Here is a 27,425-nt window from a genome sequence, read left to right as displayed (position 1 = left end):
TTCTTTTGCGGAGGATTTTTGCGATGCCGATCTCGGTGAGCCTGACCTGGACAGCATCCTGGGTACCATAGTCAAAGACTTCTCTTCCAGTTTGGACAGGCATGCACCCATCTGCACCTTTTGTGTGACTCGTCCATATGCGCCTTGGCTCACTGATGTTCTTGCTTGCAGAATTCGGCATCGCAATCGTCTATACAATATTGCTCGTAGATCTGGTAGCGTTCTAGATTTTCATATCTACAAGCAGTATAGGAATGGTCTCACTGATGATTTGAGACAAGCCAGGGAGCACTTTAATATGGCCAGATTAAGCGCAATTTCAGACCCATCCAGGTTGTGGCGTGAGCTTGCTAATCTCGGCCTTGTCGAGTCGCCCTTGTCCTCACCGCTTAACTTCTTTTCACGTGATACTCTCAATGCTCATTATGCCTCTATTTCCAACTGCTTTCCTTCATGTTCCCAATCTCAATTTTCTGATATTATCTCATCTATAACACCGGATACACCACTTTTCAGTTTTTCTCAGGTAACCAGTGATGATCTATGCACTCTAGTTTCCTCATCTTCCGTTTCCTTCGCTTCAGGTTGCGATCAACTACCACTTTACGCCATAGCCTTAGCCCTGCCTTGTATTGGTAATCTCCTAACCTCACTCTTCAATAGTTGTCTCAAACTCACTCACTTTCCGTCCCTGTGGAAACGAGCCATACTTCGCCCGCTGCCCAAAGTCAAGTCTCCCGCTTCTCCTTCTGACACAAGGCCCATAGCCAACTTGTGCAAGCTCTCTAAATTGTTTGAGAGGATTCTACATGCCAAATTATTCTCAAGTCGCAATGCATAAATAGTGAATATACTTTTGTTATTATCTAGTATAATTTATTAGTAGCAGCATCGTATAAATGAAAAAATATTTATGAGAGTGCTCGCATACAATTTGAAAATTAGTTCACTTTAAGTACTGATTGCGTAAATCAGAAGAATATTCAATCTGATTACTCAGATACATTGATTACATAATCGAAAAATTTTTCAATATAATTACTGATTACTTAGTATAATTAGTTTATTAGTTATATTTTTTTTATTATTGTTCCGTAATTTCTTTCCGTCGCGATCGCGGATCAATGCCGTACCGGTAACGCCATCCCTCAGTCGCCCTCCGAACGAAGGGATTTCGCGCCGCTCCCCCCGTCAAGTCTAACCGCGAAGTTTCTCCCGACGCGTATCGATCCTGTCATGCCGTGATCGCATGATCCAAAACGCAAGTGATTGGTCGATACGCGTCGTGCGCCCGGCGAGAGCTCCGGTCTAAGTCAGTAGAAATTCATACTCCGGTTCACGAGGTCGCATACCGCCGTGCATCCGTTAACAGTTTCCCCGTTTCACGCGGTTACACAATTGCCGTCGTGCACACGGGTCCTGCTGCTCGTTCAGAGCCCCATTCTATCGCGCCGTCAGTGCAATTCACTCTCGCCACCGTGAGCGGTGAACCTACGCGTGTGCGCTCGATCATCTGTATCGCTGCCGCGCTCGATAGACTATCTCGCGTCTTGTGCGCTTCGAACACGAGCGCAACAACTGTAAAACGCTCCAAGTGCGTGCATTAAGTGCTAGCTGCAAAGAGCGCTTCCAATTGCGCTCGCCACAGCAACCGTTGACCATACCCGCGTCACGTACTCAGCGCTACCGAGTCACATGCGCGCATAGTGTCGCGCTCACATCACGAGTGCGTTCACCAGAACTTTGTACGTACCGACGTTAAAATATATTTTGTGCTTTCCTCCACGAACACAAGTGTCTTTCTCTTCACCGCACTCCTGATCCCTGTCGGGGTCGAACCCGGCGTCTTACGCTAATTGGCGAACCGGAGTTACGCCCGGAAACGAGAATCGCCAACAATTATAAAAATTGTACCAGTAACTTTATGTATATTTGTATAAACATACATCTTTGATCTTTCATCCTTCTCCACATGTCTTTATTTCGATAAATAATTTCAAACGGCCAATTTCGAGCTATTACCAAATGTTAGAAAAATATTTAATACATTCAATAATAGTATACAGACTTGTTTACGTTTCGTGCCTTACTTGGCCTTCTTCAGAACAATAAAAATTATAAAGAAAAACGCATTATAATATATCGCATTATTCTACGAACAAAACGAATCAATTCGATCCAACGCCACAATTTATATTAATCCGGTCTCACCCAAGTAATTGGACAATTAGTCATGTTGGAGTCAGAAGTATATTGAACGTCTGGTAATAGCTCGAAATTGGCCGTTTGAAATTATTTAGCTGTTGCTTCGTCGAGCGAAACTTTTGTTAACTTTATTTCGATATTTTAATTAAAATAAACGAAGTATCGCGATCAAAATCATTGTTTTATAATTTTAGAAATTACTTTTCTTATCGTGTTGTCTATTTAATTAATCATACAATATAATTCTAGACTTGCACCGAGCTCTTCAAGATCAATGGAAGACGAAGATTTTGATGACATTGTGCTATTTGAAAGCGAAATAGATATATTCGACCTGATGAAATCGCCTGAACGAGAAACAAAACTAATAGATTTTTGTGAGTAATTATTACTTTTATTAATTATTATTTTATTTGATTGTGTTGAGCAAAGTATAATAAAAACTCATATTCGGAACAATGACAACCAGCATCATAATGGTATTTCGACTTTCCACGATTTACCTATAGGATTGGTAAGTCAAGTCCCTAACGACTTCATGCATTCAGTGTGCCTTGGTGTTGTTAAAAAAAATTTTACTGGCTGCATGAATTGGTGGAAAATTTAAACCAAGAGCACTAAATATAAACAAAAAGGTATATTTCCGAGCGTTTACTATTAACAATAGCTACAGGTAGTTGTCCAAAAGAGTTCGCACGAGAAGTTTAGGTGAGTGTTACCGATTCAACGCTACTGAATTTCGGCAGTTCTTATTGTATATTTCAACTACAGTACTCTTAGATTTATTCGGAAACGACAACAGAATTACATATTTTTAAATTACTGCGTTATTCGCTAGCCTCTTAATTAAGCCAAAAGTGAACGACGTTAAGATTAGCAAAGCACAAAAATTGTTAGAATCATTTGTTTCCTACTGCATAAATATATACGGAAGAAATTCTTTGTATAACATTCATTGTTTAATTCATCTCCTAGAAGGTGTTTGAAAATTTAGATCTTTGGATCATTTTTTTTTGTTTTCTTTTTGAAAACAACATGACATTTTTCCGTAAGATAATAAGAATTTAAGTCACACGAAGGAACTGATTATCTTTTATATGCATTTTTTAATACTATAAAATATTTATAAAACTTTCACTGTTATTGTAAAAAAAAGTAACGTGCAACGCAGTGAGGCACAATCTACATTAATGTATATATATTATGTGTGTCAAATAGAAAATGAAAATGTATAGCGAATCAGCTTCTAGTCAAGGCAGACCGGATATCGTTTTAGAATTAGAAGTGGTAATATACGTTATAGAAATCAAATATAGATTCAGCGGAAAAAAAGCCTTACAACAAATTAAAAAAAAAACCAATACCATAAGCCTTACTTATTCAGAAAAAACTTACTCAGAACTTACTCAGAACCATTATTTTGAGTAGAAAAGACTGGTTGCGTATAGCGGATGAATTTAATGAAAAATGGAATCTTCCTCACTGCATAGATGCTATTGAAAAACACATAATAATACAAGTAAAATCAGTAAATACATTATTTTTATTTACGTTGACGGACCGAAATGACTATCAAATTGAGTGTAACCTTCATGAAACACCTACATTTGAACGTTTACACTCGATTAGTATTTTTTCGTAAGGGTTATTCGTCTTTGAATTTTCTTGTGTTAATACTACAACATTAAATTCATAGAAATTCTTTCCCAATCTCCGGCCGAGCACGAAACAATGGTGCTTCAAAAAATTATAACTGATAAAATGAAAAACTTGTAAAAAATAACATTAATATTTGACGTGAAGTAATTTTTATGTATATTGCATATAAAATGCGTATATATTTTTTATGAAACTACATTTTAGAAAATTTTTATTTCATAAATATAAATAAATTAAATGAATATCATTAATAGATAGAAATAAAATTAATTAAATTGGTGAAAATTCTTTCTTAGAACAGTTATGAATGAAATATGTGAATAGCAACTTAAAAAAAACCTACAATTATTAATCATGTATCAACGATAGATGATTCAAAATGTATCTTATCGTAAAGTTGCAACAGAAAACGTTTCGTGATCTATCGTAAAATCACGACTTTTTTTCGGGTATGCGAGGTTCCCTTGTTAGTTAAAAAAAATTAACTTACCCAACCGTCCCAACCCTGTCTCTTTGTGATCTGAGATCGGAGCGGCTTGTGAACAATGTGAATTGTGAATTGTGAATGCTCACGACCACGTGCTTGTGCTTGTAACTGCACGAAGAACATCCCCTCCCCTTCACCAGTACCATCTGGGCTGCGTTCCAAAATTCACTCTAGTTAACTAAAATGCTATAGTGTACGTGACGTAAACTATAGATTTTAGTTACCTCCTCCTCCTCCAATAATATGTTGCTTGTTAAATATTAACTTTAATAATTTGCAGTTTTAATCTTATTTTATTTGGAAATGATGACAATTACGTCGTGGGTGATTTAGACGAATATGAGGCCTTAGTCGAACGGATGACTGACGAAGCTTCAATCCGCGAACGGTTGGCTGATGAACAAGATCAGCCTGAAGAATAATTAATCTTAATGTAAGAATAAACGGGAAATTTTGTGTAAAATTCATATAACTGTAAGAGACAAAAAAAATTAACGGAGCTACCGGGACTCGAACTCGGGGCCACATAGGGAATGCCCCTATGGTGGCCAATGTTTTCCGTCTACTGTTCATATTCGGAGCTTAAGAAGTCACTTGGCAAACGTACGTGTGATAAAAGTATTTCATTTGTGTGAAAAATAGACCATCTGTATACACATACTAAGAATCGACGAATACCAGAGTCTCGACATAATAAGAGAACGACTTCCGTGGCCAGTAATGAATTGCATCGGGGCTCGATGTCGAACGACCTTTTCACGTACACTGTCAGAATTCGAATCGATCGAAAATCTTGATTCATCTGTTGTCTGCCGCAAACGCGATACGGAAATCTTGCAAGAGCATCGACTTGATGCCCTTGCGACGGAGATCTTGTCCACGAGGCAGACGACGATCGCGAACGCGACGCGATAATAGTGATCGGAGGCGAGCTCACCTCGTGAGCAGGAAGGTCACCCTCGAAGATAGCAGTTGACCGCTCTTGGCGACTCGGAGTATATGGAGTCGTGCTTCTCCCGGTTGAGCGGAGGGGCACGTGTTAAAGAACGTCTCGGGTTCCTTGACAATCACGCACTTTTAACAACTTATTGGGCGGCAATGCCGCGCATGAATCGGTGGAGAAACCACGCACACAGAATATTTGCCGTTTTGCCGAAATCACTTGATTTGGAGACGTGCGAAACGAGTCTGCCACGAGGCCGTTCTCTTCCGCCAGGAGAGTTCTCGAGAGACGGAAACGGGGGAGAGATCCGGAACGCGGCGCTCTCCGATTGATCCGATGATTGTCGGCGTTGCGCGAGGGGCGCAGTTATCGCGAACAAAGACACTGCGCGTGTCCGGAGTTGCGCCGTGCTCCGATTCTCGCCGGCATGCTCGCACCTGTGCGTGGGGCGGCATCGACGCGTGATCAACCACGCGGGGCGGTGTGATCGACAACCCCGGATCGAATACGTGCCACGAGACTGACGGCAGGCACGTAGCGGTCAGCCTCGCGGCCCGATGCTTACATCGAGATTGCTATGTTCGATCCTTAACAACCATTAACATTGAATATATTATAGTTGAATAAAATATTTAAAATCCGATTGTGTTTAAAATTTCTTTACACGAAGGGATATTAAAAATATAATTGACAAACTCAAGTTTCCAAATTATTTATAATAATAATTATATACATTTAATTTAAGTTTTACACATTTATATATTTAATTTAATAGAGAGTTTTCATACTTTAAATAATTAAATATCAACATTTTACGTAAAAATGTTTAGAGAAATCTGTAGGTATTTCTTTTAAAATATATTTTTGATAATTTTCAGCTGCAAGTTCCAAAAAAAAATAACGAAAATGTCTTAAACAAGGATTCAGTAAACGAGGAAGAAGAAAAAGTTAACGTACCAATATCGATTTTAAAATCAATATTATCTGAAATAAGGTAAATATTATTTATTTATTTCAATATGTTAAAATCCCAGTAAAAATAGCCTAGTAAAATGATGTCAATATAACTTCAAAATTTGAAAATCTAAAAAGTAGTAGCACAGATGTCATATAATGATTATTTAAATATGCCTCTTTTAATACTTAAACTACACCTTTTAGCCTCGGTCTCCCCTATATATTAAAAGAAATTGATTCAAATGTTTATAATATCAAAATAGACTCACATATAAATGATCATTATAATCGAAAAAAGAAAACTTTTGGATTGGATAGTATATAGTTATTAAACCAGTCTCAGGCGGAGGAACAGTCACTACGGACCTTCCCTTTGTTACATTTATATGTCCAAATTGCGGCACAATTATTTCTTTTTGTAGATTAATTATATCAGTAAGAATAAGGGTTGTTAACGGGGCTCTTGTTATTGATTGCCCTAGATGTGGTTATCACATTTTTTATAGACCATTTGAACATGGCATTTTTCAATCCCGATTATGATATCCAATATGAAGAATTTAAATATGAGACAAGCCACAAACAAGATCAGGGTAGTTATATATCTAATCATTTGGCTGCACCAATCACAAATGATGATTGTGAATTTCTTTTTAAAATATGACAATTTTTTCTGCAAAAGACACATTTCACTTAAAAATTATATGATTAATCATAATATTGATAAGGATATATATAAGAATTGTGATAATCCATATAATTGTTTACATAACTTTATTAAAGATGAGAAAATTGATAAGCGGGAAACATTCAAATGCTACAAAAAATTATGGAAAACATCTAAGCCAGGATATAGGATACAATTAGCAAATTTTTTAGAGAATAGTTTTTCTTCTTTTCAAGAGAAAAAGTTAGATGAGAAAATTGATCGTATCTATAATGAATTACTTAATGATAAAGAATTATATGAGGATTTTGTGATAATGAAAAAAGTAGAAAATATTAAAGACAAACTTTGTTTAACAAAAGTTCAATTTGGAGAGACTATTGGAATTCGTAATATTAAAGCTGAAAGAGATATCTTTTTCTTTGAATGCCCAGAACATGGATATTGTATTGCACCAACAAATCTATTGTTATGTGTTCTTGATATTTATCAAAGTAGGTTTTCTTTAAAACTTTATTGGAAGATTGCTGATTTAGATAATAAATATAAATATTCAATGAATGAATTAGGTAATTCTCTAATTAAATGTTTTGAAGAACTCAGGTCAATTTTAGGACAGCAAGTATACAAGATATTATCTACTTGGGAATCAATGATAATTGGATTTACAATAAATGACAGTGAAAATGATTTAGGATTTGATAAATTATTCAATTCACACAAAAGAATCTATTAATGAAATTTTATCAGAATTTCAAATGTCAATACCTCAAATTTTAATACCACATTCACGTGATAAAAATTTCCTTAAATTATACATTGAAATGACAGGAATAGTCAAGCATTTTGGACATCCCTGTTTGGATATATTGGACGGCTTTTCCACAGTAAGAGAACATGGGACCCAAAAAGTTGGTATTGATTTAAAAATCGTTAAATGTGCTACAGGTATATTCATAAGAGACTTTATTAAAGAGTATTACCAAAAGAAAAGGAAATGGCCTCCATTAAAAGCATGTCCGAACGAATTAAATCAAATGTATAAAAATAACATTTATCCTGGAAGAAGATTTGAGAATGATTACAACATTTGGAATCAAATTAAATTTGACAAGATATTTGATTACGATTACAGTCCTGATACAACTGAATTATTGAAAGATTCCGCAGCTGCTGCAGATTTCGACCAGTGGTTTACTCCATATGATACATGTGCTTTTAAACATCTATATGGGATAAAGAAACCTAGGACATATGGTCCAATTAAACCAACTAGAGTTATAGAAAGATTTCTTCAAAGAGATGAATATGAGTTAGAAAGAAAAATATTTGACATAAATAAAAACTACTTTAATCCATATGATACAACAGCAGTTCTATGTAGAAAAGAACAAGAATTAAAGGTGTCAGGGAGATTATTTGTAAAACAAACTTACTTACAACGACTAGTTCAAACATCTATGGAACATAACATCGCAAAGCAAGTCATGAAGTACATTCCAGTACAAACCATGACAGATGGAGAGATTCAACAAATGAGACGTCTCACAGACACTGCAAGAAAACAAGGTGAAGACCTTGAGATATTTAATTTAGATCTAGCCAAATGGAATCTGAAATTTCGACATGCATTAGTCTATTTATTCGGGGCCATCTTAGATGATATGTTTGGACTACATCAATTGTATAAAACAAACCATTTTTGGTTTTTAATGGCAAAAGTTTTTAATAATTCTAGACTATGTCCTTCTAATTACGATGAAAATTTTGAAACCTCTAGAGGAAGATTTTTTCTATACAGGGCATCTGGGCGGTATGGAAGGGATAAGACAAAAGCTTTGGACAATAATTACTATTGCGTTAATCAAGTATGCAGCTGAATTATGTAACCTTGCAATAGACATACCCTTAAGAAAAAATGCAGTCAAAACTGATAAAAAAACTGGGCACTAACTGGTGGATAACTGATTATTGAAACTGATGACAGCACGATCAGTTTATTGAAACAAGTTACTGATAAAAGAAACAGTTATACCAGTTACTGATTAAAAAAACTGGGCACTAACTGCTGGATAACTGATTATTGAAACTGATGACAGCACGATCAGTTTATTGAAACAAGTTACTGATAAAAGAAACAGTTATACCAGTTACTGATTAAAAAAACTGGGCACTAACTGCTGGATAACTGATTATTGAAACTGATGACAGCACGATCAGTTTATTGAAACAAGTTACTGATAAAAGAAACAGTTATACCAGTTACTGATTAAAAGAACTGGTCAATATTGGTCCAGTTTTATTCAGTTTTATATTGATCAGTAACTGATAGAACTTCCATGCTGTTCGGTTGATCAATTGAATCAATTGAACTTTCACCAGTTTTAGTAAACTTGCCTGTGACAAATAAGAAATCTGCGGCTACTGTGTGATTAACTGTGATACAAAATAAACAACACTCCATAAAAAAACCAAGATTTATTTATATTATCGATATTTTTGAGAATACACATAACTTTATTTAAAAAAAAAATAGAAAAACTGAAAAAGAATATATCGTTATAATAATAATAATAATGAAGTAAATTGTTATCTTCTACTGTGCCTGTTTAGTCACCATCCACGGACTGTCTCGTCTTCGCGCTCCAAGAATTTTGATTGTATTCCTTTTGCTTCATCATTTTTAATATAGTTGTTGATTTTATTTGCTATTGCTTTTTTTACTTCATTTTCCACACTTTTCCTGGTAAGCTCGTCTTTCAAGAAGTTTGACATATAATCTGAAACATTAACATATTAGATGGCGCTTTACAGAAAATGTCTTTACACGCACAATGAATGTTGACATCAATGACAGAAACTGTATTAGAAATTAACTTTGTTTATGCTGAAATATGCTTATAAAACCTACCAATAATTCCATTAATTTTGGACTCATTTAGTTTTTTCTTAGGAATACGTGTGATATTTTTATGTCCATTTGGAACTTTGCCTGTTAAATTTCCAAGGGCCATTTCTTCCTTAGTAAACAGCAATGCAAATAAATCAAGAGCAAGTGTGGAAATTTTTTTGTATGCTTGCAACGTGCCATTTCCTCTCCAGTTAAAGTTTTGGATCCAAAATTAAAAATAGCCTGAATATGTATAATATAAAATAATATAGTATAATATAAAATAATATAATATAATATAAAATAATATAGTAGAATATAAAATAATATATAATATAAAATAATTTAAAATAAAATTTTAATTGTATTTATATTCTCTTCAATATTACAGATATAGAACCAAATAAGCAGTAAATTTTATTATGCAGATAATGTACCTTTGAATCAAATATTGATTGTGATCTCACTAATTATTTTTTAGCTGCTTTGGTAGATAGCTTTTTAGGCACAACCGAAGTTGTAGACGCAATTATATTAGTATTAATTTTTTTAAGATTTGGAAATTTTGCTGTAATTTTATCATCTGCAAATTTTATCAGTTCCATTTTTTTCTAATAATATAAAAAATGAAAAATGTGAAAATTGTAATAATAAGAAAAATGTGATATATAAGAAAAAAAATAAAACATTACTATAATATACGTATTAATATTTACTTCAGTCACAACAGACACAATAGATTCATTTTCTTTCCCCTGAAAAAATTGATAAAAATAAATAATTATTTTATTATAAATGACGAAAAACACATAACTTTGGAACTATTTTTTCAATGCACCTTTTGATTAATAGCTTCGTTACAATTATCAATACTCTCCAAAAATTCAGCATTGCCTTCAGATCCCTATATACAGAGACAATATCATGACGATGAGCAGTATAAACATCAAGGTCAGCAAATTTTACATTGTTACCATTTATAAGACTATACATACATCTTTAGAAGTGTTCCATTCATTTGTTCCATCTATATTCTGTTCTTGAAACACTATCTTTGGCTGCAAAATCAAATAAACTTAAGTTTTTTTCTTACATTTAAAGATTAAACATGCCATAAGCTAGCATATATATATACTTACTTTTAAAGGTGTACTGCTGCGCACGGGAACGGTCGGTGAGAGCAATATTCTTAGAAAGTGATGGATGACACTTTCTATCTATATTTACCTCCTCTTTTAAAGAACAACCTTAATTGTATGAATAATAAAAAAGAGTAAACATAATTAATTTATATTTAGGCCAAATGTTATATCTTACAGAAATTTAATACTGTAAGTGATTATTTGGCTAGTGATTACTTATTGAGTATTACAAGCACTGTTAATAGTGCTTGTATAGCTTTTAATATTCAAAATAAGTAAATAATCACTAGCCAAATAATTACATCAGTATTAAATTTTTGTAAGGGTACAGAATCTCATATTTAAACATGTAAAAATATATACTCAGACAGCACACAGAGACGTTTGTACGACGTCTTTTTGATTTGCGTACTGTCCTGGGATACATACTTCATCTGTTCCCTTAATTTGTATTGAAGTGGTTTCGGATATTTCTTCTTTACCATTGTCAGAGGACATATTTTTTGTAAGGTGCCTTATCTTACTTTTTAAACCTTTTATTGCTGTTTTCAAGTTCTTTGTCTGTGTTGTAAAATCTCTTATTTCGGTTTTTAAATCTTCAACTACATGTTTTAACTGTTCAGTACATTGAATCATAGTTGTAAAATCTGAAAAATAAAATTTACACGATTGTTCTGATAATTATAATAATATATTCTTATTACTTTGTTGAGAATTGAATATACTAAATATACTAAGTTTTTTTCCAAAGAAATAATTATCTTGTACATATTGAGTTCATTCTCTTTAAATATTTTTAATTTTTATACCATTTTTTACGGTTACATCTTTCCATTTACTTAAGTTAAGATCCTCCCAATCAGACTCTGAATCTGACTCATCAGTCTTCAAACATGGTTGTGTTTTCTGTAATGATAAGAATTAAATGGTTAGAGACCATTTAACTATTATTATAAAATAGCAAATAGCGTAAGAATAAAAAAGGTATATACAAACCTTTACTTTGCCTTTATTTCCTTTATTTTTTTCTCTGAGTTTCTGAGAGAGGTTTTGTCTAATTGTCGACAAAGATTGGGACTCATCACTTGTAGAGATGTCCTAATGTTGATAAATAAAAGAGACGTATAAAAGTCAAAATGGTTTAAAAAGATACTACAATAAAATAATCATAGATTGAAATATATACCAATTCCCCAATTTCATCTGTCTTTTGTGCAGCTACTCTAATAATCTCACTTGATGAAACTCTCTGCTTTTTGTTGGTGGTGGTGATCTCTTTATTCACATGTCCCAAATTTTCATCACTAGTTAATTTGCGTTTCCTATTGCTATTTGAGTTGACCTATACAACAATGATTTTAAGATTAAGAGAATTAGAGAAACTACCGTTTTATATAATTCACCATTCACTAAACATATTATTTAAAAAAATTACTTACAATTTCATCTTTCTTTTTAGCTAGATCTTTGCGCATTTCTCGGCTCGGAAATGGTACACCATATTTCAAACATGATTTCGAGGCCTCTACTATTTCGGTCCAATCTAGAATGATCATATTAATGATACAAAAATTACAATAAAATAAGAACAGAAATGTGCGCGCGCGCGTGTGTGTGTGTGTGTGTGTGTGTGTGTGTGTGTGTGTGTGTGTGTGTGTGTGTGTGTGTGTGTGTGCAAATCAGAAGTCAAAATTAGATTTCATTCTTCCGCCAAGTAAAATATAAACAACACAACCAACAAATACTTTAAAAATATTCAAAGAAATTGAAAATTTCCTTAAAGAAGATATTACAAGGGACTTACCATTACTCTGTGCTAAAATACATCCTACAGTTTGGATCCATTTGATATGTTTGCGCTTAGCCATGGTATTTTTAGACTGCACATCACAGTTAGAGGGCCATTTCATCAAAACAGACTCTTTATTTTGGATCAAATTAGAAATTGGCTTTCTGGGCTCCTTATTCTTGTCATCCCATATTATCCATTCGGCGTAACCAACCTGCACAGGTATTGTTTGTTGCTCGTCTACCTTATCTATCTTCTGTTCATTGTTAAATTCACATAATATGTAAAATTTATCGGAATCACAACTATCCATCTTGAAATTTATTTTTGAACTGATTCACTTGCAAACTGAGATCTGAGCGAGGGCAAAGAAATCTCATTTGGCGGGTAACCGACAGAAGGCCAGGGAATCCCGTCCCAAATGACAATCGTGCAAAACAGCGCAGGCGTTGAGGCGCGCAATAGTGTGTAAAGCCCGGTCTACATAGGATCTAACCTCTATACACAAAGAGGTTAGACCACCGAGAGCCGGGCGGTGGTACTCGTCAACCCGCACGGAAAACGGTATTCACCGGCTTTCGCGTTGCGAACGTAGCACGAAGATACGACGTGCGATGCACGGAAAAATACCGTGCTTAGTACGAGGAAAGACGTTGCTGCGCGGCAGCGTGTTTTGACATGGGCGCACGACGGAAGAGAGTGGGGGACACGGCCCAGCGTAGTGGCAGGGCGCAGCGCGTTTCATGGTCTGCCTTGCATGATCCAAACGAAGCCAAACGTGTGGCGCTAAGGCGCGCAATAAATAACAGCTAGGGATATTATACACATTAATAGTCAATATAAATACGGTAATATATTTAGAATTCTGTGTGAAGGTGCGATTTCACGATGACGCTCGACGCTGGATTCGAGCGTCAAATCTGGTCACGTGATAGATTTCAGCCAATCCAGTGGTTAGGTTATATTTCCCGTCCCTCTGAATCTATCACGTGACCAGATTTGACGCTCGAATCCAGCGTCAAGCGTCATCGTGAAATCGCACCTTGAAAGACTTCTCATCTGTTTTATTAGCAAAAATATATACTAGTGGAAATAAACATAAAAGTTATTTTAGAATCTGCTTCACAAAGTAGGTTATAATAATTAGTCGATCTTTATATGTTTCTCTTAAAGTCTTAAAAGAATGTTGCCTCAAAGGAGGAGAGAATCGAGAGGACCATATAAAAAGTATCTGTATGATCTGAGTATTCCTGTGCCAAGAACATCGGCATGGCGACTAAGTAAAGTAAAGAATGGAGAACATGATGAAGTTAGTTTCTGCTTCATATTGCTGCATTTCTATTCATTTGATGATTAGGAGAAACATAATGTTTATGTCTTGATCTTTTTTCATAGATTGTGGAGAACGCTAATTGTAATGATAATGATATTCAATCTGAAGAAGAGCACATCAATAGAGATTCAGATTATGAGTTATCTTCTATTGAGATAAATGTAAGTATGTCGACTATGCATGAAATATATATGTTAATTGTTTCTATAATACAAATATATATATATATATATACATTACTTTATATATGAAACTTTTTTTAATAGGTAAAATCCAGTGATGATTGTGAGTCATTATCTAATAGAGAGTCAAATACAAACGTACGTAGAGCACTAAATATTTTCTTCATTATGTTTATATTTTCATAAATAGTTTAGTCAGTGATATTTCAATTTCTCAAGTCTCTGAATCATGAAATGTATATCTCTCACTAATATATATGTTTCGTAATATACATAATGTGAAAAATAAAATGTTCTTTATGTGTTCAGCATACACCAGTGAGCATACAAAGTTCACCAGTGAGCTTTTTATCAGATGATGAAAATAACAGTTTTAACTTAAGCGATAACTATCTATTAAATGATAGAAATTTGGGAAGCGATGAAGAGGAGGTGAATTATTTCAATGATGAATCATGTGAAAATATTCCATATAGAAATGAAAATAATGAGGTTATTGTTGCCACATTGTAATGTTACATTTCACTAATGGGCCTCATTTTATTTATGTAAATACTAATTTGATCATATAATAAGATACTATAATATTTGTTGTAGGATGAACGAGGTAAACCTCTTTATGAAGGCTGCCGTTTAACTGCTAACGAAAGTGCAATTCTCATAATGAGCTTTATAATTAGGTGGGGTTTAGAGGATAAAAGTATAGATCAATTGCTGCAGTTAATAGACTGTCATTTACCTTCTTCTGTCTTGGAATCTAGATATTTATTTTTGAAAAAGTTTCCTGTGCCTAATCAAATTATAATTCATTATACTTGTCCTGACTGTTCTGAGCTTTTGCCAATGGATTTTGAGCAATTGGAGTGCAAGCGTTGCAATCAAAACTTAAACAGAAATAAACTTAAAGAAAATGGTAACTACTTTGTACAATTGTCAATCGGTGAGCAGATACAGAACATTATGGAGAATAATACACTTTTCCATCTCATGAGAAAAAGTTGTGAGGAGAACGATGTAATTTCAGGAAGAATTTATAGAAATCTTAGAGCTTCAGGTATGATTGGTGAAAATGATGTTACTTTGCAGTGGAATACAGATGGAGTTAGTCCATTTAAATCTGCCAAGATGTCAATATGGCCTATTCAAGCCTGTATTAATGAGTTACCTTACCGTACACGTAGAGATAATATGATTTTATGTGGGTTGTATTTTGGAAAGAAAAAGCCTTATATTAATTCTTTTTAAAACCCTTAGTAGAAGAACTAAATTTTCTTCATTCTGATGGCATTGCTTGTAATTTAGATGGCCAGAATAAGCTATGTAATGTAAAAGTACATACTCTACTAGCATCAGTTGATTCTGTTGCACGACCAATGCTTCAGGGTATTCAACAGTTCAATGGCACTTATGGTTGCTCGTTCTGTTTGAATCATGGAACAACTATTAATAGGGATCGGGGTATAGCACGAGTTTATGTTGGAGGAAAAAGTAAATCTCGCACATTGTCTCAACATCTTAATGCTCTTCGGAAATTGCAACAAGTTAATCAACAGAATGGTAATAGAGTAAAACATATTGACGGAGTAAAGTTTCCAACGGTGTTGCTTACTCTATCAGTTTTTAATATTATATCATCTTTTGTGCCAGATTACTTGCACAGTGTTTTAGAAGGTGTTGTTCTCACTTTTCTTAAACACTGGACTAATAGTACTTATAAAGGAGAAAAATGGTATCTGAATAAGCAGAAGCGCATTCTTTTAACAGATAAATTACTATCAATTTTACCACCTGTAGAAATAACAAGGCCGCCTCGTGGTCTCGATGAATTAAAATTGATGAAAGCATCGGAACTCCGACACTTTCTTTTGTACTATTCTTTACCTTCCCTTAAAGGACTTTTACCTGCAAGATATCTTAAGCATTGGTTTCTTTTGGTATATAGCATGTCAATATATTTGAGAGAAAAATTTACACAAGAGGAGGCTATGAAGGCCAAAAAAGCTTTAAACAAATTTGTGCAGGAAATTTCAATAATTTATCCAGATTGCGCATACTTGTATACTTTTAATGTTCATCTCCTCCTCCATATACCTCGTGCTGTTGAAAATTTTGGAGGACTTTGGGCATCCTCTACTTTCCCATATGAACATTTTAATGGTGTATTAAATAGACTAATAATTGGAACTCGTAATCTGCCGGAGCAGCTATGTCGAACATTTTTAAGACTGCGTCATACTTTAGACCTTGGGTCTAGAATCTTTTTACATCCTGAAACATCTCATGAGGGGAAAAAGTTATTTGATTCCATGATGTCTAAGTATCGTTCAAATCAGTTTTCTCAAAATTTTGATATTGGCATGAGATTATTTGGAGCGCCTAAAAATTACGAACTTTCTTTAATTGAGAAAGTTTCCATTCAACAAATTATCCGAGATGGACCTCTTCAACCACTGGCACAGTCATTCAGAAGATTAATTTTCCAAGGAATAGTGTATCATGCGAGCTGTTATAACAGTCTCAAAGTCAGAGATAATAGCACTGTAAAAATGAATGATGGTCGTATTCTTTCTATTACACATATTCTTGTGGTTGAAATAGCTGAATCCGATAAGAAAGTTTGCATTGTGTTAGGAAAAGAGTTTGATATACTTGATGAAAATCTTAGTGAGGATCGAGATCTGAATATTTCTTCAAGTGAGCTGGCATTAGTATGTCAGAGAAGTGAACGCATTGTTTGTGGTCTGCCAAGCCATATAACTCAAAAATGTGTATCTGTTCCATATCGCAATGGCGTTTGTATTATACCACTAGTCAATTGTATTGAGAGGGACTAAATAAATATTTTATTTGTATTGTTTATGTATGTATAAATATATAAATATTATATATTATAATAAATATAATAAAAAATGGATATATAATAAATGCCTCAATAAACATTCTTGACGTCCCTCAATTAATTCTCTTTCCAATAACCCAGTTTTATATTGTGTATATATATATATATATATATACATAAGCTATAACTTTCAACTTTATAATATACAATTATTTTATTACTATTGTTGCTTGTGTAATAGTTACGTGAATATAGTTAAAAATTATAGCCAATCATTAATATTATTGTTGACTGTTGACTACTATCACAAACTTACATAACGTGTTTTGATATTTCGTAACACTGGCAAACTGGTGAATTAAGAACTGAGAGAACTTACTATCGACAACTGATACTCAAAAACTGGATATCAATTGAAGAACATAAGTAATCAGTATCTAAGAAACCGTTAAAAACCAGTCTAACCAGTTTTTTAGATTAATGTAGAAACTGATTATTAAAACTGGGTGTCAACTGAAGAACATAATAATCAGTATCTGACAAACCGTTAAAAAAAACTGAGGACCAGTCATTAGTTACTGACGGCAACACTCAGTGTCTAACCAGTTTTTTAGATTAATATAGAAACTGATTATTAAAACTGGGCGTCAACTGAAGAACATAATCAGCATCTGACAAACCGTTAAAAAAACTGAGGACCAGTCATCAGTTACTAATGGCAACACTCAGTGTCTAACCAGTTTTTAGAGTAATGTAGAAACTGATTATTAAAACTGGGTGTCAACTGAAGAATATAATCAGTATCTGACAAACCGTTAAAAAAAACTAAGGTCCAGTCATCAGTTACTGATGACAACACTCAGTGTCTAACCAGTATTGTAGAAACTGATTATTAAAACTGGACGTCAACTGAAAAGCATTACCAGTAACTGACTCTCGTATTCAGTCACTGATAGAACATCACAAGTTACTGATTCAACTTCATCAGTTACTGGTGCAACTGCTCAGTTCTTTTTCTTAAGGGTAATGTGTCAAGGAGATAACCAAGTTGTAATGATTAGATACAAACCATCACAATTGCGAAAAAAGAAAAAGATTAGTGTTCGGTAAATTCTTTCCTTAAATTTATTATCGGTATAATCGGTCAAGTCAAATTCGCTCCGACCGATTATCTTTTGCGACGACCGTTCGTCGGCGCGAGCTTCGCGTCGAGCTGGCCGTTCGGCTCCGTCCGGCACTCCTCGGGCCGGTTCGCTACCCCGCTGGGCCCGGCTCGCTGCACTGCAGATTCGTCTCGCCACCTCGCCGGTTCGCACGTGTTAGCACGGGTTCGCTATATTATAAGTTATTCGCATTGGTTTTGATTCTGTTCGGGACTCGATCTCGTGTGTGTATTGCAATATTAAAACAGACAATTCAGAGAAATAGTGTAATTCATTTCTCAACCCGCCCGATCGCGAGACAACGCCGTAGATCATTCGCGGGAGCGCAGTCACACGCTGCATATTTTACAATTAGAGAAAGATTCTTAGAAGTTTTATCCTTGATTTTGGGTAGAGTTAACCTTCAATTAAAATTAGAAGAAACATGGTTCTCAATTAGACTTTGTGAATTTGGAAAAATCAGATATTTTGATGGAGAATCAATTAGTGTTGGGGTAAAAAAGATATATCGATTGATTCCAGATATAAATGATGGGATATGCTCAATTATCTCATCTTTATCTACTATAAATACTATTACTGAGTCTTTAGCAACATTTGACTACACTCCAGATGCAGCTTTCATAATTAACCAATTCCATATACTAAATTACTTACACAGAAAAAAGATATTATTTGTAACTGATACAGATACCGATTGGACTCAATATCTGTTCCATCCATCTGATTTTGGAGGACTGACTTTATCAACATACCAATCACACTTTGTAAGAGGTAATGACGATAAACTTCCAATTTGGTTAGGAATATTTATGACATTAAAAAGAAGCCATTTGACAACGTCGTGGCACATCACTAACGTGATGACGCGAACAAGTTGAACTAATATATACCTATAAGTAGACTATAGTCCTTAACCGAGGTATTTTTGAAACTTTTAATTTTCCGAAGAGCACCTACAATAAAAATAAAATCAACAGCAAAATAATAAATTTAATTTTCGACTGCACAGAAGCACAGAAAGTGAACTGGTCTCCTCATACGAATTAGAAATGACAAAAATTATAAAAAATGCACAGTAGCAACATTATATATCTCACCATAAAAAGAAAAATGTTCACGGAAAAAAAATTTTCACCGTTGCAGCTAATCATGGTTTGCTAAAATTGTATTTGCTGCTGCAGTAAAAGAATTTGTTGGTATTACATTCACGTGTTACGTGAACGAGCGAATTACGTTCCTGTTCTTTAATTTAACGAAAAACCGAATTGTATTCGTGGATGCACATTTCAGCTTGTTAATTTGCACTCTCGACGTTCATACGCATCTTGAAGCAAGCTCGCTCCCTCGTTCGATCGCGATCGAAAGTGCGAATTAACAAACTGAAATGTGCATCCACGAATACAATTCCGTTTTTCGTTAAATTAAAGAACAGGCACATAATTCGCTCGTTCACGTAACACGTAATTCGTCGTAAATGTTTCAAATTTATTTGCACGTGTGTGTGCGCCTCTTTATTTCTCATATAACACCTCTATAAGTTCAAACGGAAAATCAAACGACTCGCTAGATCACGCGCCCGCTGCGTGCGTTTTCACCGAACGAGCGAATAGCGACGCGAGCAAAATAAATATCAGCTGAAAGACGCGTGATCGTACCCCAAAAGACAAGCAAAGTGAGAACGCCAAATGTGCGATCGTTCTCTTTAATTACTCAATTGATTATTAATCCCGCTTAATGAGAGGTTCAAGCTATTCATCGAAGCGTCTCTCCGCGCGATTCACTCATTCGGAGTAGAAATCGAAACGGAGGCAAGAGACGCGAATTCCGAGGTTATCGTCTCACTGTGACACGTGGGACAACGATTCTATTAAAATTCGGATGTATCGCGCTTCGAATCATTTGTTTCTCATGCACAATTCACTCACCGATCACGGCGCACTGCAAAAGATCCTCAAACGCCAAATCACAGCCGGGAGATGACGATACGTACGGCGTCCAGCACGTACGGCATTCGGCGTTTATTTCGCCCAGCGACGGCATCCCACTCGTTACAGTCAAGAAAGAACGGAATATTCGGTGTACGTTCAGCTTGTAACACACACACACACACACACACACACGCACACGCACACGCGCACGCGCACGCACACACGCACGCACACACGCACGCACACACGCACGCACACACGCACACGCGCGCGCGCGCGCGCACACACACACACACACACACACACACACACACACACACACACTGTGACTGGACTTCTTTTCGTTTACGAGAAAAAAATTACACGAGCGACAACGTCTCTCTGCGTCTCGTACCGACGTTGGCCGTTGGCGACGTTGAACGAGTACATATATATATATACTCATGTATATATATATATATATATATATTATGTATGTTACACCCAAACACCGAAATCACTCAGTGAGCGAAAAAAAACATCCATAACGCGTTGTGGACGGTGCTGATCATCCAAATACCGAAATGAGATATTTTTTCGGTGTGTGGACGTTTTTATTATCCACAATGCGATATGTGCATTTGAGAAACGTCCACGACGCATTCTGCATAACTTGATATGACTTTAAGTTATAAAGCGAGAAAAGTATAAACCCTCATACTCCATCCGAGGTTAAAGATTTTTATGAGGATTTTTATGAGGTATTTGAGCATAATCCAGATGTTTTATCGAGTCTGGAACAGGAGCTACAGGAGCTTTACTCCCACTCTAAATCTATTGGCGCCGCCGGAACCGGTACGCTCGATACCAATCGGGAGAGCAGACCGCGGATAATTTTGCGGCGAAAATGCAAGTCGCCCGAGACCTACGCCTTCGGTCCCCCCTCCCGCACCCACCTCCGCCGGTAGGCAGCGTGGACCTCGCTTTACAACTTAAAGTACTGAGATTCTCCCGATTGTTATCGGGACGAGAAGCACAATGCCCCAAACTACTGTTTCCTGTCTACAAAAACTGCAAGTAAGACAGACGCTCACTGAGAACGCTATCGCTTCTAGCGCTCAGAAGCTCAGTAAAGTTGTACCATATGTTTATGGAGTACAACGCGCCTTTGCGCATAGACAGCAGTAATGCTGAAGAATAAAACTCTTAACACCAGCTCACTGATGTTTATTATATATTGACGAAGGCCTGATCCACCCAATTACACATTTATTTATTTATTCATTCGGGAGCCATTTACACTCCTGATTTTAAAGCCTTGCCGGCATTTTTGCCGTAGAACATCAGTGATGCGAGTCGTTCGAAGGGGTACCGAACGGCGGCAGAGCCGTGCGACCGAACCGCCTCGGCGCACGGGCGGACGCCTCCACGTGGCTCCCCGTGGTAACAGCAAGAAGTGCGTTCAGCGCGCTCATTTATAACCAAATCGCAAAGAGACAGAGTTGAAAGCCCAGTTAGCAGAGAATAAGTGGAAAATGTTGAGCAGTCAAAAAATGCACTGCAGGAGATCGAGTCATTAAAAAAACAATTGAAATTTGATCAAGACAAAAAAAATATTATAGAAAAAACTTGGAAATTAGGAGAAACTGATCGACACATTGCTGATAAATAGGATTGAAAAGTTCAAGTATCTAAAACAATTTTTTAAAGAGAAATAACAATGACAATTTGCTCATTTTGGACATAGAGTTGAGAGAGCCAACGAACCAAGCGGAAGTTCCGAGGAAGTTTCCGCGTTGATATTTGACAAACTTTGTCAATTCCATCATCTCGGGTTCTTGCTCGTCATATAAGCGTTGCACAAGTTCACCAACGTCATAAGCATGCCGAAGAGAACAGATTGATCAGCAGTCTCGGCGATCTCGATCATCGTAAAAATGGCTTCTAGATCCTCGATCAACTCCTTTTTGACTTTGGCATTGAAAGTGAGATACGACAGACCTTTTACGGCCCACTCTCTCATATTCTTTTCTTTCTTTGGATTAGTCAACAATCGTCTGCAAGCCTCAGCCAATTTCTTGGCCGCTCCATCCGCGAACGGTCTGATAGTCACGTCTGAGTCTCCGGAACTACCCATCCTGCAAAAAGCCACTAACGCTCGAACTCGAACTGAATCATCCTTGGATTGACCTAATGCGATTAGAAGGTGAAGACATTCGAATGCAATCTAACGCAACACATGCATTATCCAATATCTTTAGTTTCACAGGTCCTACGTTCAAACACGTTACGCACGAGCGTACAGAGGACCAAGAAGTGGATGTGCAAAGACCGTTCCACGTCACTCTGGACTTCCGCGGGGATCAGGTGGTTGTGACAGCGTCAGTTATCTCCGAAGAGGAGCAACGGGCGACCGGGCGCCCTGATTTCGAGACCGACGAGGCACATTCAACCATCTTCGAGGTGGCTGTGAACATTGTAGTCCAGAGTTGCGAGGAATTAATTACTTTTTTAATTAATTTCCGTCTTTAGTTGACGATTGATATCAAACAATGTGTAATTAAATATGTTTGAGGACCAAAACCAATGGTCGAATCTTCACGATGATTGTTTGCCAATTATAGCCGGATAAAATAAAAATTTTAATTGTTTATTATATTGTTGGCAATTTACGAATGTACTTTAAATATGTTTGATTAAGAATTTATTTAAGCGGATCGAGTTAATCGAAAGCCGTTTAATTGACGATTATGAGCGAATTCAATCGAAGATCATTCAATTAACGATTAATTTAAGCAGAATCAATCGAAAATCGCGCGCATTATTATCGATCTAGTAGGTAAATTAGGTCGATATAGACTTATCGGCCAGGAAGTTATTTATTATTACGCGGACGGATGAGTTTTTAATGTATGTATGTAATGTACGTGTACGCTCAGCGCGTTCAACGCACTCAGTAGTTATAACCTAGAGATGAATAGTGACAGTCGTGATAGATGTCAAATAGTGATAGTGATCATCAACAATATACATTTGACCGCAGGGAGCTGACGTTTATGAGCGATAATTTTGACAAAAATTCTAAAATAAATTTAGCAGAAGTAGACTCAAAGCAGAGAACCACTTTCGCAAGCGAAATTAAGAAATTTATTGATAAGAGAACTAAAAAAACAACTACAACTGAATCTGGCACACATCTTAACACATTTTCAGCAAAGTCAATATCAGCAACAGAACTGAAAAATGTTAGAGCAAGTTCGAGTTCTTAAAAAAGGAATTTAAAGTAATATTTAAAAAATTTGCGCGTATTGCAAAGTGTATAATTGTTTTAAATAGAATTAACTACAATTATAAAAACCACATTTTAAAAAACTATTTATTAATTTATTTATTAATATGGCTACGATCCACTTGATGCTAGAAATGGTTCGAAGCGTTCGAATCAAAACAAAACTTTTTACTAACTGACCAATACTTCGAATACTTCGAAGCTTATATCACGGAGAAAGCTCTCAATGATGTTTTAAACAATTGTATCAATCATAGAATAATGCCTAATATCGCATTATCGAATGTATCGTAAACTCGGGTGAATCGAGTAAACGTCCACGTTGGGAACTTTAAAAAAAAAAAGAAAAAAAATATAGTATAGAATAATGTCCTTCAAGTAAAGTTGACGACATAGAATAATGTCCTCCAAGTAAAGTTGACGACACGAATGTCACATAAGGATATTGCATATCAAATTCCGGCATATTTGATGGAAGCACACATACATTAGCTTCATCCAAGAAACCATACGACTCTTTGATGTTATACAGCATATCCATAATTTTATTAAGAGTTATTGTACCCCGCTGACAATATTTCTCTTCAGTCCACAAGTTGCATTTTACATGCCCACTACTTTCATATATGCCCACCTCTTTTAGTGAACCTACTATAATATGTATCGCATGCGGTGGTCTGTTTAGCGTGTTAGAAAATTTGTATTCATCTTGGTTATTTTTTTAGCATTACCCTTTCTTTTAGACTCAGGCATCATAACGTTAAGACCTCTTGGTACAGTAATCGTCGAATAGAATGTGATTCTATTTGATGGTGTATCTTGACAGGGAAATATAGCTCTGCAGCAAGTTTACATATGCCAGAGCTATATTTCCGTTAGATATTAAGAGGGGATGTGTACCATCGAAAGTTTGATGAGATTCTAGCCAATGTAGTGCAGGAGAGTCTTTACTTGTTTCATATTCAATCTGAATTTTACATTTATCAATAACTTTCATTAGGGCTTGTAGGGACTGTACGGTCTGCACTATCCACGTTTGGTAGCTCAATGATCAATTTACTGCCAAAGTTATCATCATGATTTTCAATAGTTTTATTTAAATAATCCCCAGTAGAATGGTTTTTGACGCTAAATATTTTAAGTTTGTAGTTATCTAAAACTAATACTTCGTTACACGATACTAGAAATATGTATCGTGCAACACCGTGATCTCTCATCATTAAATACGATCGTTTAATTCCGAATTTCGGTTATTAGTTGTGACGTGACATTTGTCGCGTCCTCCACCCAGACGGTAGCTCGGCCGAGGGGAAGGTCGGGGATGGCGCCTCGGCCCGAGTCGGGGGAGGGCGATTTGCGTTAACTAATCTTTCAGCTAAGTTCCGTAGGGAAAACCGGTGGTGCCGGAGAACGAGATCAGCGAGAAGATGTAACGACGAAAGTCGCGACGAGGGAAGGACGGGCGCAGGGAGGACGCACGGCGGAGTGGTCGGCCGACGGGCGGGCTACCGGGACCTGCCGCGAAGGAAGCGCCGAAAACGCCTCGCACAGCACGATACGGCCCCGCCGCAGCAGAACTACGGGCGTGCCACCGCGACTGCAGCGCGGGTGGACGACCCAAGCACACCCCGACGGCGACGAGAGGGCCGAGCGGCGCCGCCACGGCCTGGCCAGCCGGGCGGGAAACCGCGAGGGGCCCACGCACGCACGCCGCAGCTTACTCGAACGGCCCGCGGAAAGTGGCGGAAGTCGTCGGTAGCGTCGCGAGCAGGGCGACACACACCCAACCAATCGGCGGGGCGGAAGGACCGCGAGCGTGAGGGCGCGCGGGGGCCCAACGTAGTTCCGCCGAGCCGACCGCTCCACACTGTCGAATCAGCCGTTGACGAGGAGCCATCCCAGGACGAGCGCCCCGACGCCGCCGAGCCGCAGCGAGCAGCAATTGTGTAAGATCTCCACTCCGGTGCCACCACGTAATTAAGGGCTCGATCTCGGTCGCGACCAGGCGCCAGTAAATGTCGATACCGATTCGATTACCGTGTGAATCGGCCTGATTAACTGTTGCCTGTAGATACCGGCTCCCGTTGCGTGGGCGCCGGTCAGCTGATCGCGGCTATTAGCCGGAACCGCGGGCGCGTGGCCGGCCGAGATCGTCGCCAGAGAACTTGTCAGGAGCCCTCCTCGAAGGCTCGCGTGATCGACAGTCAATTCGCGGTCGGTGTATTGTGTATTTCGTGAATCGTGAGCAGGGACGTGCCGCGGGCGGCGCGTTCCGGCCGATACGGCGTGTAGTGTTGCGTATTTGTGAGTACCGGTGCTCCTCGTGCGCGGAGGAGTGCCGCACGTTTCGAGAGATATTGCGTCGGGCACTGTGCGTTGCACCGCGGGCTTCACGGAAGTTTTGCGTCACGCGTGTTGGCCAGTGCCGTCGCGTTAGCTCGCGAAGGAATTTCGCGAGCGTATCGGATAACGTTGCGTGTTTGTGAGTTCGCGTCTCGGGCCTTCTGCCGTACGTGTGAGAATTATCGCGTGTCCGAGTTTACGGTATCGCGTATATTGCGTGTTCGAGTTTACGGTATTGCGTATGCGCGGCCGACGGTGCATTCGTGTTCGATGTGTAGCGCCGGGGTTTTGGGAGGGGTTGCGTATGCGGATTGAGGATATTTGCACGGAGCAAGTTACCGCTTTTCCGCGACCGTACGGGTTGAGAGTGCCGAGCTCGCTTAAGAGCCTCGCGGGTATTTTACGCCGTCCGTTCGGACAAGTCTTATCGCGCTCGCTCGAAGGGAGAGAGCCTCGCGGACATGCGGCGATCACGCACCTCGTGCGTGTGTTAGGCGCCGGCTCTATTATCGCGGTGCTACCGAACATCGGTACCGCCTCCGCTCCTGAATTCCGACCATACTGTGCATTATGTGAAATACATCTCTATCGTTATTATTTGCTACCATTTATTTTGTGTGTTGATTGCGTTGCGTCCCCTCTCCACCGTCACCCTCGTATCACGGAACTGCGCCCTGAGCTCGCGCCGAGGTCGTAAGAACAAACATTGTCGAGACGTGGTGCGCGTCTATAATCGCACCTGGCGCCCAATCAAAAGGTATCGATGAAGATCCCGGATACGGAAGTTACGGTAAGAGATTTGACACGGTTGTCCTCCTCGAGCTATCGTCTGGTCATTAGACGGTGAATTTGCAGCCGCGCCCCTTCGGCCGGCGAGACCGCGGGAAATCGGGTTGCATACTACTTTAGCAACAAATTACTTAATAACAAACAACATTTTCATAAAATCTCACAAGGACGTGGCGCCAGTGGATATTTATGTAATTTGTTGAAACATGATGCACTTTGTATATGAACTATTTTAACATCTTAAAAAAAAACTATCGAGCGCCTTTATATATTGTTATATTGATCTAAATAATCTGAAGATTATGTGTGACGTCGCTTCTAATTTATTATACACGAGAAACAGTTGATTCAAAATTAATTTAAACAAGAATTATAGTAAGTACTATTATAAGTTCTGATAAAAGATATCAAGAAACAATATTGTGAATGTGATTCGAATGACTTTCATATATATGTGCAGAAAATTTCGTTAATAACAATGATACGGGATAACAAATTTGAAACGTCGTACATTATTAGAAAACATAATATCGACTTTATTGTCATTTATCGATAGATTCCATAAAAATATTTCTTTATGCAATATATCTATTATTACTGAAATAAAAATATGTAACTAATAATAATAAATTTATATACAATATAATGATATAAATTTTATGCCTATGTGTTTATAATTATTTCTCACTTATCCATCTTACAATTAAAAGTGAATAATAATAAGAAAAATAAGACCGTTATAATATATAGCCTTATATGCCGGTATGTTTTCGGGACCATGCTAAACAGTTTGTAAACCTTCGTAGCTGACCTTGCTCCACGTGAGTCTCCACGTGAT

The 27,425-nt window shown here is 37.2% G+C and overlaps 2 protein-coding genes and 1 long non-coding RNA gene across 4 annotated transcripts in view; 2 read left to right on the top strand and 1 right to left on the bottom strand.

Moving 5' to 3' along the window:
* Positions 1 to 1,393: 1,393 nt before the first annotated feature.
* Positions 1,394 to 27,425, top strand: part of LOC139780046 (uncharacterized) — a 32,815-nt gene continuing 6,783 nt past the window's right edge. The window contains exons 1-3 of one of the 2 annotated variants that reach the window (XR_011720092.1): positions 1,394 to 1,745; positions 2,455 to 2,582; positions 6,173 to 6,288. This is a non-coding gene — a long non-coding RNA (uncharacterized lncRNA). The remainder of the gene's footprint in view (positions 1,746 to 2,454; positions 2,583 to 6,172; positions 6,289 to 27,425) is intronic. The other variant, XR_011720091.1, reaches the window with a different exon arrangement.
* On the bottom strand, positions 10,644 to 13,238 carry LOC139780058 (uncharacterized). Its single transcript, XM_071718578.1, has 8 exons — positions 12,755 to 13,238; positions 12,390 to 12,493; positions 12,137 to 12,292; positions 11,947 to 12,048; positions 11,760 to 11,856; positions 10,948 to 11,597; positions 10,804 to 10,866; positions 10,644 to 10,712 (listed from the first exon to the last, which is right to left on the bottom strand). The coding sequence occupies exons 1-6, from the start codon at positions 13,050 to 13,052 to the stop codon at positions 11,314 to 11,316; spliced, it is 1,041 nt and encodes a 346-aa protein (XP_071574679.1). The 5' UTR covers positions 13,053 to 13,238; the 3' UTR covers positions 10,644 to 10,712; positions 10,804 to 10,866; positions 10,948 to 11,313.
* On the top strand, positions 13,919 to 21,367 carry LOC139780060 (uncharacterized). Its single transcript, XM_071718579.1, has 7 exons — positions 13,919 to 14,048; positions 14,135 to 14,233; positions 14,339 to 14,392; positions 14,564 to 14,746; positions 14,852 to 15,194; positions 20,947 to 21,021; positions 21,282 to 21,367. The coding sequence occupies exons 1-7, from the start codon at positions 13,923 to 13,925 to the stop codon at positions 21,365 to 21,367; spliced, it is 966 nt and encodes a 321-aa protein (XP_071574680.1). The 5' UTR covers positions 13,919 to 13,922.

This window comes from Temnothorax nylanderi, unplaced genomic scaffold, assembly GCF_030848795.1.
Source record: "Temnothorax nylanderi isolate EJ_2023f unplaced genomic scaffold, tnyl_v1.0 TNYL_tig0259_pilon, whole genome shotgun sequence".
NCBI classification, from domain to species: domain Eukaryota; kingdom Metazoa; phylum Arthropoda; class Insecta; order Hymenoptera; family Formicidae; genus Temnothorax; species Temnothorax nylanderi.
The sequence above is the reverse complement of the archived record's forward strand: the minus strand, read 5'-3'. Positions and strand labels throughout refer to the sequence as shown.